General features: G+C 38.9%; 1 protein-coding gene across 13 annotated transcripts in view; it reads left to right on the forward strand.

Moving 5' to 3' along the window:
• Positions 1 to 16,109, forward strand: part of RYR2 (ryanodine receptor 2) — an 810,976-nt gene that overhangs the window by 582,152 nt on the left and 212,715 nt on the right. For all 13 annotated transcript variants that reach the window (XM_060406755.1, XM_060406748.1, XM_060406743.1 and 10 more), the window contains 6 exons: positions 2,738 to 2,873; positions 3,414 to 3,600; positions 5,433 to 5,538; positions 8,598 to 8,718; positions 14,108 to 14,277; positions 15,498 to 15,718. In XM_060406755.1, coding sequence (XP_060262738.1) covers positions 2,738 to 2,873; positions 3,414 to 3,600; positions 5,433 to 5,538; positions 8,598 to 8,718; positions 14,108 to 14,277; positions 15,498 to 15,718 — 941 coding nt within the window. The remainder of the gene's footprint in view (positions 1 to 2,737; positions 2,874 to 3,413; positions 3,601 to 5,432; positions 5,539 to 8,597; positions 8,719 to 14,107; positions 14,278 to 15,497; positions 15,719 to 16,109) is intronic.

Genomic DNA, 16,109 nt, shown 5'->3' on the forward strand with positions numbered 1-16,109 from the left:
AAGACCCACGTGTGTGACTGCATGTATCAGTGTCCTAGAACATGCGAACTAGTCTGTAGTGGCAGAAAACAGGTGACCAAGACCTAGGCTTGTAGGGAGGGATGAACTGCAAAAAGCATGGGATCTGAGAAGTAATGGAAACACTCTGCATCTTGACTGTGGGTGTTCCTACAGATGGATAAATCGCTTAAAGCTCATTGAATTTATACTTTAAATAGATGAGTTTATTGTACATAAATTATACCTCAATAAGGATGATTTAAAATATTTTTAGCTGTATTATGTGTTTATTTTTAAGACTGACTTCACTTGTGACTGAACTGGATGTAGGTTTTTTGGGTTTTTTTGATAAGTTGCTTCTCTTACCATCTGCTTTAGGGATTTCTTTTTAAAACTGATTCTGTGATAAAATCTTGTAGAGGATCAATATTCACATAAGATGGAATATTTTAAAAGACCAAGCTAACCAGAAATTTTAATGTGTTAAATTTAACAAAACAGAAAGATAGGGGGTGTTACCCCAAACTTTGTAGATAGCAAACCCATGGCTCAGGACACTGGGCCATGATACATGGCTCATGATAGACCAAGTGCTAATGCAGGTCAGATTTGAACCTAAGGATATTTGACTCTAAGCTTCTCTAAGCTTTAGGTTTCTCTACCTCTCTAGGGTGTCCTCTCACACACACCCATCCCCCATTAAACTGATGCTTTAGTTTGGGAGTAATTAACTTCTTTAAAACATCATTATATCTCAGGTGGAACTTTCAATATCTCAGATGGATTCAGGTTTTATATTGGGCCAGAGATCATTAGGCATTTTTGAAGTTTATCAATATTACAACTCTTGTGGGTAAAAGTCTCTGATGATATGAAATTTAGGGATATTTTTCTTTCATGAAGTTGCTTTGTAAACATTTTTACTGTGACAGTACCTTGTTATGATTTGTCAGTATTTCTTGATTTCTATGGTTTTATTACAGAGAGTTTATGTAGATGGTCATGAGATTAAAATGAATGTGTTCTTTGGAGAAATGTCTATTTAGTTCTTTGGCCCATTTTTTGATTGGGTCGTTTATTTTTCTGGAATTGAGCTGCATAAGTTGCTTGTATATTTTTGAGATTAGTTGTTTGTCAGTTGCTTCATTTGCTATTATTTTCTCCCATTCAGAAGGCTGTTTTTTCATCTTGCTTATATTTTCCTTTGTTGTGCAGAAGCTTTTAATTTTAATTAGATCCCATTTGTTTATTTTTGCTTTTATTTCCAGAATTCTGGGAGGTGGATCATAGAGGATCCTGCTGTGATTTATGTCTGAGAGTGTTTTGCCTATGTTCTCCTCTAGGAGTTTTATGGTTTCTGATCTTACATTTAGATCTTTAATCCATTTTGAGTTTATTTTTGTATGCAGTGTTAGAAAGTGATCTAGTTTCATTCTTTTACAAGTGGTTGACCAGTTTTCCCAGCACCATTTGTTAAAGAGATTGTCTTTAGTCCATTGTATATTCTTGCCTCCTTTGTCAAAGATAAGGTGTCCATATGTGTGTGGATTTATCTCTGGGCTTTCTACTTTGTTCCATGGATCTATATGTCTGTCTTTGTGCCAGTACCATACTGTCTTGATGACTGTGGCTTTGTAGTAGAGCCTGAAGTCAGGCAAGTTGATTCCTCCAGTTCCATTCTTCTTTCTCAAGATTGCTTTGGCTATTCGAGGTTTTTTGTATTTCCATACGGATGGCTAACAAACACATGAAAAGATGCTCAACATCACTCACTATTAGAGAAATGCAAATCAAAACCACAATGAGATACCACTTCACACCAGTCAGAATGGCTGCGATCCAAAAATCTGCAAGCAATAAATGCTGGAGAGGGTGTGGAGAAAAGGGAACCCTCCTACACTGTTGGTGGGAATGCAAACTAGTACAGCCACTATGGAGAACAGTGTGGAGATTCCTTAAAAAATTGCAAATAGAACTACCATATGACCCAGCAATCCCACTGCTGGGCATACACACCGAGGAAACCAGAATTGAAAGAGACACATGTACCCCAATGTTCATCGCAGCACTGTTTATAATAGCCAGGACATGGAAACAACCTAGATGCCCATCAGCAGATGAATGGATAAGAAAGCTGTGGTACATATACACAATGGAGTATTACTCAGCCGTTAAAAAGAATTCATTTGAATCAGTTCTGATGAGATGGATGAAACTGGAGCCAATTATACAGAGTGAAGTAAGCCAGAAAGAAAAACACCAATACAGTATACTAACACATATATATGGAATTTAGGAAGATGGCAATGATGACCCTGTATGCAAGACAGGAAAAAAGACACAGCTGTGTATAACGGACTTTTGGACTCAGAGGGAGAGGGAGAGGGTGGGATGATTTGGGAGAATGACATTCTAACATGTATACTATCATGTAAGAATTGAATCGCCAGTCTATGTCTGACGCAGGGTGCAGCATGCTTGGGGCTGGTGCATGGGGATGACCCAGAGAGATGTTGTGGGGAGGGAGGTGGGAGGGGGGTTCATGTCTGGGAATGCATGTAAGAATTAAAGATTTTAAAATTTAAAAAATAAAAACTAAAAAAAAAAAAAAAAGAATGTGTTTCTGCAAGTGATTTTTAAACCATCCTTTGAGGATATGATTTACCATGTCCAGTGCAAGCATCTATATGAGTTCTCACCCCATGGGTGATGCTTATGCTTATCTTCTCTGTTCTAGGTGGTTCGATATTTGGCTGGTTGTGGACTGCAGAGTTGCCAGATGCTAGTATCAAAGGGTTATCCAGACATTGGATGGAATCCAGTTGAAGGAGAAAGATATCTTGACTTTCTCAGATTTGCTGTCTTCTGTAATGGTAGGATGAATCTCGCAGGGTCTTTTAAAAACATTATTTTACAACTTAAAAAATAAAAAGGTATAAAATAATGAGGTATCCCAGCATTTTCATGAAGGAAGTAAATAGTAGTAAAGATATTGACTATTTTGTAATCATTAAGTTTTTCCACAGTAATCATTTATTTTAAAATATTTATTTTGATACATGCTAGGCTTTCATTATTAAATTAAAAAGTTTAGGCACTTAGAATTTTGCTGTTTATATCATTAGATTCTAATAATAGCTAGGATCTTCACTCCATGTAACAAATTAACAAAAATGGATAGTTTCTGTCTCCATCATGCTTTTCCTTACTTTGAAAATGTTAAATGAAAGAAAAGAGCTTTCCTGTGTTTTATGTACAGAACCGTAGTCATTTGGATTGGACTTTGGCTCTGCTCCTGCCTTATTTGATTTTAGTTATTTTTCTTCAAATGTAAATGAATTAGTATAACGTTGTTTCCTCTGAACTTCCACGTAGTCAATGCTTCTTTTCTCCTGTTTCCCATTTGATCCCAGGGGAAAGCGTGGAGGAGAACGCAAATGTCGTGGTGAGATTGCTCATCCGGAGGCCTGAGTGTTTCGGTCCCGCCCTGAGGGGGGAAGGTGGGAATGGCCTGCTCTCAGCCATGGAAGAAGCCATAAAAATAGCTGAGGATCCCTCTAGAGATGGTCCCTCACCAACTACCGGATCCAGCAGGACCCCGTAGGTCAAATATACATACACCCTCTTAAAGTTCACTGATACTACTTGACTTTCAGTTCACCAATTACTGGATCCAGCAGGACCCCGTAGGTCAAATATACACTCTCTTAAAGTTCACCGATACTACCTGATTTTTAGTTTTACAAAATAAATTTTTGTTCTCTTAATTGTAGTATAATACTCCAGTACTCAGGATTTCTCCCCCTGAAAATCAAATGTGTTTTGGGAGAAGGGATGGAATTTGCTGCTGGAATAGGGTGAATGAACAAAGAGACATCAGGAATATTGTGTGGATTTAGTAAATAAGAAATTGAGATTGTGGAAGGAGATGTATTTTGTGAATTTTCTTAAGGCTCTATGGCTTAGTGAGTTATTACAAAAGATGACAGATGAGCCTTTAAAGTTAGAGTTTACTGGGAGGATACCTGGAAAGAGTTTTCCTGATATTTGTAAGTGAGAAAGAGGCCTTTAGCAAGAGAATGGGGACTTAATTAAACTGGTGTATTGGCAAAGTAAAGAAAAGGGGATGTTGTCATTTTGAGGAATAAAGTGCTTTGTTTAGGTCTTGGTGATGATAGTGGGAGGCAGTGACTAACTTACATTTCTCCATAGTATATGTTGTTAACTCACTTCCAGCAATAAGTTCACCCAGGCATGTTGCCCCTCCCCACCTCACCTTTTTTTTTTTTGCCACATCACATGACATTTGGGATCTTAGTTCCTCACCTGAAATCTAGAACCTGTCTCCCTGCAGTTGAGTGTGGAGTCTTCATGACTGGACCACCAGGGAATTTCAGCTTCCTGTTCTTTTAATCTGTGGAGTTGAGTGTCCTGCTTGGGGGACATGTATCCACACTGCTAGCACGGTTGGTAGAGATATAACAGATAGGCTTAGTGGAGGAAAATTTCCAAGCAGAGAAGTTGTCCTGAAAATCCTGGTTTTCCCACTTAAAGTTCTGGGATAAGTGTTCCATTCACTCTAAGGCAAGTGTTCCAGGATGGGAGCACTCCAAAATCATGTTATGTATTTATCGGTTAGTTATTGACCAACTAGGGATCCCTTAGTTTTTCTAGTAGTAGAATGTACATCAAGAGCTTGCTGGTCAAGTATCATGTGAGTGGGTGTGCACTTGAGAGCTTTGAAGACAGCCTTGGCAGGCCAGGAACAATATTGTCAACAAGTCTTCCTGTTACTCTGCAGACAGTTAAGTCCAGCTGAGGCAGCTGTCTGCCAGGCCTCCAAAGGGAAGAATGAGATGATCTTCCAGGGCCATCCAGATTTATCTCTCATCAATGAGATAATGAAATATTTATGTTTTTCATGTCATATTACTTGGGAGTGGGTGGTTGGGCAGAGTAAACAGAAAGGTAAGTAAATGAAATCACGTTTATGAAGTACTCTGGGAAAATCACTGTTCTGGGAGTCTTGTAGGACAGATCTTTATCACCCTTTCTCTAGTTGTGTGTTGTATAGAAAATCAAATTTACCATTTCCATCCATCAGTTATTTTCTTTGTTAATATCCTGTTTGCCAGTGGAAGTAAGCAGAAACCATCAAATTAACAAGTCTACTTTTTCCTTTCAAATGATGTTTAATATTAAAGCTCCCACACATGTGTTCTTGGTGATAGAATCTCAAATTGTATCTTTAACCCATTTTTTTCTTTTAGAAATGATAAGCTGTTTATTAAACATATATGTGAAAAGTGTCAGAGGAGGCAGAACTAATTACCATGCTGGTCCCTTTTGTTTGAAAAGTATGTAATAAGTCTGAAATGTTACTTTATTATCCTGTTTGCTTTTCTTTGTTTCTTTTGAAAAATCCATGAAAGTGATACAGAAGAGGAAGAGGATGATACCATCCACATGGGAAATGCCATCATGACCTTTTATGCAGCTTTGATTGACCTGTTAGGACGCTGTGCTCCTGAAATGCATGTAAGTGTCTTGGAGTCCAGGAACAAAAATCCTGGCTTATCTCTCTCTGTTAAGAGATCCGTCACTGACAACACAAAACATCCAAAACCAGTAATCTTCATGCTCCATTAAAAATAATAGCTGCAGCATAATTGCTGAACAAGTGTTTATTTAGTTGGAAGTACCTTGGTTATAAAAATTAGTAATGAGATTTCACTATGATTCATTAATAGAATTGTCAGTTTCTAATGTATCTTTAAAACTCATATAAGACTTCCCACACTCTAAGAAGGAAAGAGCATATTTTTTCCTATATGATGTCCTTTCCTGTTTTAGTATATGCATAAAACACCGCTCCTCTCAAGAATTATTTCCTTGCTATATAGTATTTAGTCCTTTTGAAGGAGCTGCTATGAGCTGACCACTTTTTTAAGGGAAAGTGGGAATAGGAGCAGGTTAGGGGAAAGGAAAGAGCTATTGATTAGTGTTTTCATAAACTTTCTGACCAAAATGTAATTGAAGTTTGTGGAATGATTCTCTGTGGTACACTCTGATATTTCATACTTTTTTCTGTTTTTCCCCACTGTATTAATTTTAAAAATGCTAGCCAGGGTCCATGAAATTAGCTTCATGATCTGTTGATGGGTGGGAAACAACCAGAGTTTGTAGCAGATGGACCAGTGCTATGGAGGAAGGCAGATATACTTCTGACTGCTCTGAGCATGAAGCCAGAGTGCCTGTTAAAACACCTTTCTCCCTACCCTTCAAATGTTTGGTTTCAGGCGAGCTTTGTTTGTTTCTGTCTTTTTTCTCTCACACCCATAAGTTAAAACGTTCTTGCTTTCTGGATGTAATCTTTTGTTGTGAATAGAGAGGAATCTCAGGGTGAAGAAATATTAGAATGTTGGAAAACCTGGAGTCTGAATTTTTGTACGAACTTGCCGCCAGTGAGTTTTTCATTATAGTAAATGGGACTTGATTGTTAAAAAATTGTGTGTTGGGAGTGATTTCAGACAAAAACCTTTATGCTGACAATATGTGTTCTTTCCCTATTAAAGTAGATGATCAAAGGAATCACAAGAGAAATAATGCTAGTAAAGAGAAGATTCTTATTCTGCTATATTAAAGGGAAGAAAGACTAAATGACTTAATAAGGGGCTACTCCTGGCATTTCTGAAAGCTATTCATCTTCAGCAACCATTAATTGAGGGTTCTCCTAGGTGTTAGAAATTGTCTGTGTTTCACACCCTACAGTGAAGGAACAAATGACTCCCTGGCTCTGGAAGCATCCAGTCTGTTTCAGAGACTGGTTGAGACCTGTAACCATGACAGATCCACATTCTTCATAGGTATTTTATTAGCCAGTGGAGGTCTAACACAGTGATCCCCAACCTTTTTGACACCAGGGATGGGTTTCGTGGAAGACAGTTTCTCCATGGACTGGGGAGAGAGGGATGGCTTGGAAATGATTCAGGTTCATTGCATTTATAGTACACTTTATTTCTATTATTATTACATTGTGATATATAAGGAAATAATTATACAACTCACCACAATGCAGAATCAGTGGGAGCCTTGATCTTGTTCTCCTGCAGCTAGACGGTCCCATCCTGGGGTCATGGGAGACGGTGACACCTAAAGTGAGTAATGAGGAGCAAGTGTCAATACAGGTGAAACTTCACTGGCTTGCCCCTCCTCTCACCTCCTGCCATGCAGCTCGGTTCCTAAAGGACCAGTAGAAGACTGGGGACCCCAGGTCTAACAGACCAGCTAGTATCCATGTTCATCGTCTTCCCCCATTAAAACCCATTCCTGGGAGAAATCAGTGTGGACCATAGGTACAGATACAGTTACATTTTCATCACAAAACAAGGAAGAGACTAAAGAAGTCATAAATATTCATATTTGTTCAGAGCCTAGAGATAATAATTTTTCCCTTTGTATGATTGCTCATTTCATGGATAGATATGTATATGCAATTTTGTGGGGTAAGCATTCATAGACTTATCAGGCTTAAAATACTGGGTTGGCCAAAAAGTTCATTTGGGTTTTTCTGTAAGATGGTATGGAAAAATCCATGAACTTTTTGGCTAATCCAGTATTTTATACCCCAAAGAGGATAAAAACTATTGTTCTGATGGATGTACCTGTTGGCCTAGACTGCAGTATATGACTCGTGTGTGTTGAAGTCAATGAAACTGGTGTGGGCAAGTAAATATCTGTCTGTAAGCCTGAAGTGGCAATTTCTGAGAGAGGTTCAACTTCATTATTTATTTTTAATTAAATTTTAAAAGTTAAAGTATAATTATTATATTAGTTTCACATGTGAAACATAGTAATTCAAGATTGTTACAGGTTACACTCTAAAGTTATAAAATACTGGCTATATTATCTTTGCTATATAATATATCCTTGTATCTTATTTATTTTATATATAACAATTTTATCTCTTAATTCCCTCATGCTCTCTTGCCCCTCCTCCCTTCTCTCTTCCCATTGGTATCCGCTGTGGATACCAATCCACAATGATAGAGATCGCTATACAATCCACAGGTATAGACGCCTCTATAACTGTGGTCTCTTTCTGTTTTTGTTGTTTGTTCATTTGTGTTTTTCTTTTTTTTGGATTCCACATACAATGATAACATACAGTATTTGTATTTTTCTGTCTGACTCATTTCAGTAAGGATAATATGGTCTAGAGTATCCAGGGTATATATAATATATAATAATAATACAATAATATATCTTATATATATATTATATGTACACTACAGCTTTATCCATTCATCTGTGGATGGGCACTTAGGTTGCTTCTATATCTATACAATTATAAATAATGTTTCTGTAAACATTTGGGTACATATATCTCTTCAAATTGGTGTTTTTTGCTTTGGATATATACCCAGGAGTGAAATGGCTGGATCATAGAGTGGTTCTGTTATGGAAGAGATCTAATTTTGTGTGTAACTAACAAAAAATTATTTCAGACTTAGACTCCCATTCTTTCACTTTTTCAGATACAGTTAGAACATTGATTTCACACAATATTCCTCATTCCTTTGTTTTTCTGCCTGTAGTTGATTCATGCTGCCAAAGGAGAAGCCATCAGAATCAGGTCTATTTTGAGATCTCTGATTCCACTGGGAGATTTGGTGGGAGTAATCAGCATTGCTTTTCAGATGCCCACAATAGCCAAAGGTAAGGCAGTCTTCCATTATTTGTAATTCCGTAGGACATTGGATGGTGTGATGGGGGCTCAGATGGTAAAGAATCTGTCTGCAGTGCACGATACCTGGGTCCAGTCCCTGGGTTGGGAAGATCCCTGGAGGAGAGCATGGCAACCCACTCCCATATTCTTGCCTGGAGAATCCCCATGGACAGAGGAGCCTGGCGGGCTGCAGTCCACGACAGAGCACAGGACATTGGATGATGTGTTGTTTTCAATAATGTCATTAGTACTCATAATTTCTTTCCTTGCAGCGTAGTACAATTACATGTTTCTTTTAAAACATGAACCACAAAGTACATTATTCTATAAAATATTTTCTGTAGTCCTTGTTTTTAAACAGCTATGTTTCCAATGGGATTTTATTCTTTTTCATGTGACATTGCAGTTTCCAGAGAAGAGGAAATGGACACCTCACCTGTCTGTCTAATATTTCTCCTGGAGTTCTTTGGTCCTCCATTCTTTACTGTCTTTCTTGACAGAAATACTTTAATTCACTCTTTTTGATAGTTTTCATGGACACTTTCTTTCTGTTTTTTTTAAAGATTTTTTTTTTTGATGTGGGCCATTTTTCAAGTCTTTATTAAACTTGTTACAATATTGCTTCTGTTGTTTCTGTTTTGGGTTTTGAGCCATGAGACATACGGTATCTTAGCTCTCTGACCAGGGATCGAACCTGTACCCTCTGCATTGGAAGGTGAAGTCTTAACCACTGGACCACCAGGAAAGTCCTATTCATGGTCACTTTCTCATAATGCTTTTTTTTTTTTACCCCCTAAAACAATGGTCATAGCTTTTGACTTAGGGATTTAAAAATCCCCAGTGTGTTCAAAGAAGTAGTCTTTTTAAGACTAAGGAGAACATATTTTAAAAAGATTTCATTTTCCCTATTTTGACCCAACATTTATTATTTGTTTTTTTACAACATGCCATTTTTGGTTTAGAAGCTGCTTAGGCAATGGCACCCTACTTCAGTATCCTTGCCTGGAAAATCCCATGGGTAGAGGAGCCTGGCAGGCTGCCGTCTGGGGTTGCTAAGAATCGGGCAAGACTGAGCGACTTCACTTTCACTTTTCACTTTCATGCATTAGAGAAGGAAATGGCAACCCACTCCAGTGTTCTTGCCTGGAGAATCCCAGGGACGGGGGAGCCTGGTGGGCTGCCATCTATGGGGTCGTACAGAGTCGGACACGACTGAAGCAGCTTTGCAGCAGCAGCAGCAGCAGCATGATTAGTTTACAGCATTAATTCAAAAGCATACAAAATAAAATCAACAGACTCTGAATATAAATACTGAGAAACTATGGCTCCTCATGCCCCTGCCCGGGTCTAAGGAGAGGATGGGAGGGGGCAGCCCAGGAGGGATGAAGTGAGGGGGTGGTAATAAGGTCCCAGTCCTCCCTCACACTGAGCCTCTGTCATGCCCCAGACCACAGCACAAATGGCACATGGTCTGGGCCAAAGGCCTAATTCCCTGTTGATATTATAATTCACTCTGCCTAATATAAGAAGATATAAGCAGTTACTGAAGGCACCTAAAAGATATGTTAGATCCAAATTATACTTTATTTTCCCTTATTCCAATTGAAGTTTTGTTTAGTTTTAAAGACTTTATCAGTTATCGTTACATATGTCATTTAAAAAAAGTGTTTATTTGTTTATTTGCCTGGGTCAGGTCTCAGTTGCAGGGTGCCTGGTCGCTGTTGCGTCGTGTGGGATCTTTCATTGCGGTGCAGGGACTGTCTAGTTGTGACACATGGGCTCAATAGTTGTGATGTGCAGGCTTAGTTGCTCCACTGCATGTGCGATCCTAGTTCCTGGACCAGGAATTGAACCCACGTCCACTGTGTTGCAAGGCAGATTCATAACTACTAGACCACCAGAGAAGTCCATTTATATATTGCTTTTATAGCCAACCAGTCCATCCTAAAGGAAATCAGTCCTAGATACACATTGGAAGGACTGATGTTGAAGATGAAACTCCAATACTTTGGCCACCTGTTGGGAGGAACAGACTCACTGGGAAAGACCCTGATGCTGGGAAAGATTGAAGGCAGGAGAAGAAGGGGATGACAGAGGATGAGATGGCTGGATGGCATCACTGACTCAATGGACACGGGTTTGAGTAAACTCTGGGAGTTGGTGATGGACAGGGAGGCCTGGCATGCTGCGATTCATGGGGTCGCAAAGAGTTGGATATGACTAAGTGACTGAACTGAACAGAACTGATGAATTTTAGACTGAAAATTGGATTAGATGGACTATGGACTAAGGTTCATGACATTGTACAGGAGACAGGGATCAAGACCATCCCCATGGAAAAGAAATGCAAAAAAGCAAAATGGCTGTCTGGGGAGGCCTTACAAATAGCTGTGAAAAGAAGAGAAGTGAAACGCAAAGGAGAAAAGGAAAGATATAAGCATCTGAATGCAGAGTTCCAAAGAATAACAAGAAGAGATAGGAAAGCCTTCCTCAGTGATCAATGCAAAGAAATAGAGGAAAACAACAGAATGGAGAAGACTAGAGATCTCTTCAAGAAAACTAGAGATACCAAGGGAACATTTCATGCAAAGATGGGCTCGATAAAGGACAGAAATGGTATGGACCTAATAGAAGCAGAAGATATTAAGAAGAGGTGTCAAGAATACACAGAAGAACTGTGCAAAAAAGATCTTCATGACCCAGATAATCATGATGGTGTGATCACTCACCTAGAGCCAGACATCCTGGAATGTGAAGTCAAGTGGGCCTTAGAAAGCATCACTATGAGCAAAGCTGGTGTAGGTGATAGAATTCCAGTTGAGCTATTTCAAATCCTCAAAGATGATGCTGTGAAAGTGCAGCACTCAATATGCCAGCACATTTGGAAAGCTCAGCAGTGGCCACAGGACTGGAAAAGGTCAGTTTTCATTCCAATCCCAAAGAAAGGCAATGCCAAAGAGTGCTCAAACTACCGCACAATTGCACTCATCTCACACACTAGTAAAGTAATGCTCAAAATTCTCCAAGCCAGGCTTCAGCAATACGTGAACTGTGAACTTCCAGATGTTCAAGCTGGTTTTAGAAAAGGCAGAGGAACCAGAGATCAAATTGCCAACATGTGCTGGATCATCAAAAAAGCAAGAGAGATCTAGAAAAACATCTATTTTTGCTTTATTGACCATGCCAAAGCCTTTGACTGTGTGGATCACAATAAACTGTGGAAAATTCTGAGAGAGATGGGAATACCAGACAACCTGACCTGCCTCTTGCAAAACCTATATGCAGGTCAGGAAGCAACAGTTAGAACTGGACATGGAACAACAGACTGCTTCCAAATAGGAAAAGGAGTACGTCAAGGCTGTATATTGTCCCCCTGCTTATTTAACTTCTATGCAGAGTACATCATGAGAAACGCTGTGCTGGAAGAAGCACAAGCTGGAATCAAGATTGCCAGGAGAAATATCAATCACCTCAGATATGCAGATGACACCACCTTTATGGCAGAAAGTGAAGAGGAACTAAAAAGCCTCTTAATGAAATTGAAAGTGGAGAGTGAAAAAGTTGGCTTAAGGCTAAACATTCAGAAAACGAAGATCATGGCATCTGGTCCCATCACTTCATGGGAAATAGATGGGAAACAGTGGAAACAGTGTCAGACTTTATTTTGGGGGGCTCCAAAATCACTGCAGATGGTGACTGCAGCCATCAATTAAAAGACGCTTACTCCTTGGAAGAAAAGTTATGACCAATCTAGATAGCATATTCAAAAGCAGAGACATTACTTTGCCAACTAAGGTCTGTCTAGTCAAGGCTATGGTTTTTCCAGTGGTCATGTATGGATGTGAGAGTTGGACTGTGAAGAAGGCTGAGTGCCGAAGAATTGATGCTTTTGAACTGTGGTGTTGGAGGAGTCTTGAGAGTCCCTTGGACTGCAAGGAGATCCAACCAGTCCATTCTGAAGGAGATCAACCCTGGGATTTCTTTGGAAGGAATGATGCTAAAGCTGAAGCTCCAGTACTTTGGCCACCTCATGCGAAGAGTTGACTGATCGGAAAAGGCTCTGATGCTGGGAGGGATTGGGGGCAGGAGGAGAAGGGGACAACAGAGGATGAGATGGCTAGATGGCATCACTGACTCTATGGACCTGAGTCTGAGTGAACTCCGGGAGTTGGTGATGGACAGGGAGGCCTGGCGTGCTGCGATTCATGGGGTCGCAAAGAGTCGGACACGACTGATCAACTGAACTGAACTAAACTGAAAGGAAGATAATAATACCGCCTTCATACTGCTCTTGTGAACATTTTATGAGATTGGGTCTGGAACATTCCTAACAGAGTAACTGACAACACCACAAATGTCAAGAGTTGTTATTACTGTATTAACAATTATAGGAAGGAAGGTATTGTTGTAAGGGCTGGAAATAATTTGGTATTAGCCTTCAATCCAAGTTTCTTTAAAACACCTTTTGTTCATTTTTATGATCAGATTCAGTCACTGAGTATGAATGAAAACAAATGTTGTGACTTTGTTATTTCAGGTTGGTATGGTCATGTGTTATCTTTCTCAGGGGCCTGCTTTTTTTCAGCATTTGCATCAGTGTTACAAATTCTGTGATATAATTTGTGGACTCTTACAGTGTATTTCAGCAGCAGTTTGACATAATTATCCCATCGTCAAACAGAAAACAAGTTTGTTCTCCAGTGTTTTAAATTGGCACATAATTCCCTAATTCTTCATTTCAGTGATCCCATCTATGAATCTATGGAGTTATACTAAGGAATTCACTCCACTATATAGGCATCACGTGTTGACTGTTGATAGAGAAAATAGTATGGCTCTCAAATATGTTTTACATGTTATTAAATGCTATTATGATTAATGAAACATATTTCATTGGAAAGCCAAACTGGTTCATAGAGTTTTGTTCATTGTTTTATAATTCTTTAAGCCATATATATGTAAATGTAAATGTACCATGATTATCACATAGAGTACCTGAGTCTTACTAATGTTTTAAAGAGGCTCTTGCTTTGAAAAGACTGCAAACCTTCCTTTACATATTAGCTTTTAGGATGTTTACCCCTAGTTTTATAATTTGGATTATGGATGCCATTTGTTTCCTTCTCAGAATCTGGCATCATACTCTGTCCTAATCACATATACAATTGACAAAGGGATGCTAAAATAGCATTTAAATGACCTTGGGTTTACAGTGCACTGCCATATCTGCTACCCTTGCTTGAATAAATTAGAAGAACAGAAAACCAATAAACTGATAAGTTTATTTACAACATGAACAGGCTGGAAAGTAGCCATTTGTAATCAATTTTCACGGATGGCGTGGCCATTAACAGCAGTGTATCACCTTCTCTCTTTCAGATGGAAATGTGGTGGAGCCTGACATGTCTGCGGGGTTTTGCCCAGATCACAAGGCAGCCATGGTTTTGTTCCTTGACAGGGTCTATGGAATTGAGGTTCAGGATTTCCTCCTCCATCTTCTCGAGGTTGGCTTTCTGCCAGATCTCCGGGCTGCTGCTTCTTTAGACACGGTAATGATTTGAACAAGTGGCTTCTGCAACTTTAACTCTGCAGTCTCTGCCGTCTGATATTCTTTCACAGATATAGTCATTCATTCATTCATTGCCCCCGCATGGTTATCGAGTGCCAATTTTTTAGGGTAGCAGAGAGTAAATAGAAAATAAAATAGACTATATCCTCAAGGAATTTACTGAATAGTGGAGAAAAATGGACAACCTGAAGAGTACAGTAAGAATTCTGATCCCTGCAATGGAAGACAGTAAGAAGTTTATATAACCCTAATTAGGGAGGTCACCGTGGTTCCTGTTCCACTTCTAAGTCGACATAAATAGTTGTGCATCTCAGTAAAAGCCATTAAAGCATTAGAAAGGTCTAGTGAGCATTGTTAAGTCTTTCCAACTACAGTATCACCCTGGTGTATTCATTTTTTAATGTACATATAGATTAAAATCTATTTTGTGAGATGAGTAGCCCATGTCAGGAACCTGCCACCATCAGTGTAAATGTTCTACTATTTGAAACATCTTAAAAATAAGCTGGAATGCTAAATGTTAGTTTAGTAGTTGTAATAATACCTTGTTTTATTCTCAATTATATTTCTTGTTGATATCAGAGGAAATCAGATCCTGAGTTGGCAATAGCTCCCACATGAAAACCGTGAGAGGAGAATCAGAAAAACGAAACTGAATTCTTTTTTCTTTTTTTGCTTGTGTTCATGTGAATTTCTGAACCCAAGTATTATAGATGATAATATGGTAAGACAGTCAACCTTTGATTGTTGATTCTGATCGACATGTGTATAAATACGATGAGTATAAATATGACATGAGTATAAAGTGTTTGAAATTTACTGTGAGAATAAACTCCTTTCTTTTGCCTCTCCTAGTACAGGGGGACTCTCCCACTCTTTGATATCATTAGCATCTTCCTCTTTCACCCATCCTACCCTTGATATTTTATTATGGAACATGAACTTCTGTGGCTTTTTGAAGAGATAGATTATTATTTCATTCATTTTTATCTATTGATGAGCAATTGAAAATCTGTTGTTTTTAGTGGTAAATAAAAAGCATATGAACCACAGTTAAAGCTGTAACAGAGGAATCCATTTCCATATTACATACTTTTGTCAATTTCTGGATCATGAAATAACATGTCAACATGTATGATCCCTTTGAAAGTTGTCTCCTGACCAACGCAAATGACAGTCTCCTCTCCAATTCCCTTCCAGGCTGCTTTGAGTGCTACAGACATGGCCCTGGCCCTCAATCGCTACCTGTGCACAGCCGTGTTACCCTTGTTAACAAGGTGTGCTCCTCTTTTTGCTGGCACCGAGCACCATGCTTCTCTCATTGACTCATTACTTCACACTGTGTACAGGCTTTCTAAGGGCTGCTCGCTTACCAAAGCTCAACGGGATTCCATAGAAGTGTGTTTACTCTCTATTTGTGGGTAAGTGGACCGTGAAATCGATTTCATGTTTCTTTAAATGAGAGAATTTACTCTTTGGTCCTTGACAGATTGTTATGAATGTTAGCAACAATTTTGGACCAAAAAATTAATTCATGTTAGTCATTGTCATGTACCGAGTTATGAGTCTTACCAGAGCACTCTTGCTCCTGATCAAATTCAGGAGTGTTCCTCCAAGACTCTATTGGTATCTAGCCATTGAATATGGTGTTGGACCGATGATGCCGTTCTGGATGTTGGCGGGTGAGGTTGTTGTGTGGGGAATCCCTTTCTGTGTTAGTGTAGGATTAACCTTTCAACTGTGTGTAATGGTTTTAACTCCTCTTCTAGAAGAGAAAGGAAAAAAAAAGAGACTTATTAAAGGTAAAAAAAA

The sequence above is a fragment of the Ovis aries genome, chromosome 25, assembly GCF_016772045.2.
Source record: "Ovis aries strain OAR_USU_Benz2616 breed Rambouillet chromosome 25, ARS-UI_Ramb_v3.0, whole genome shotgun sequence".
Classification (NCBI taxonomy): domain Eukaryota; kingdom Metazoa; phylum Chordata; class Mammalia; order Artiodactyla; family Bovidae; genus Ovis; species Ovis aries.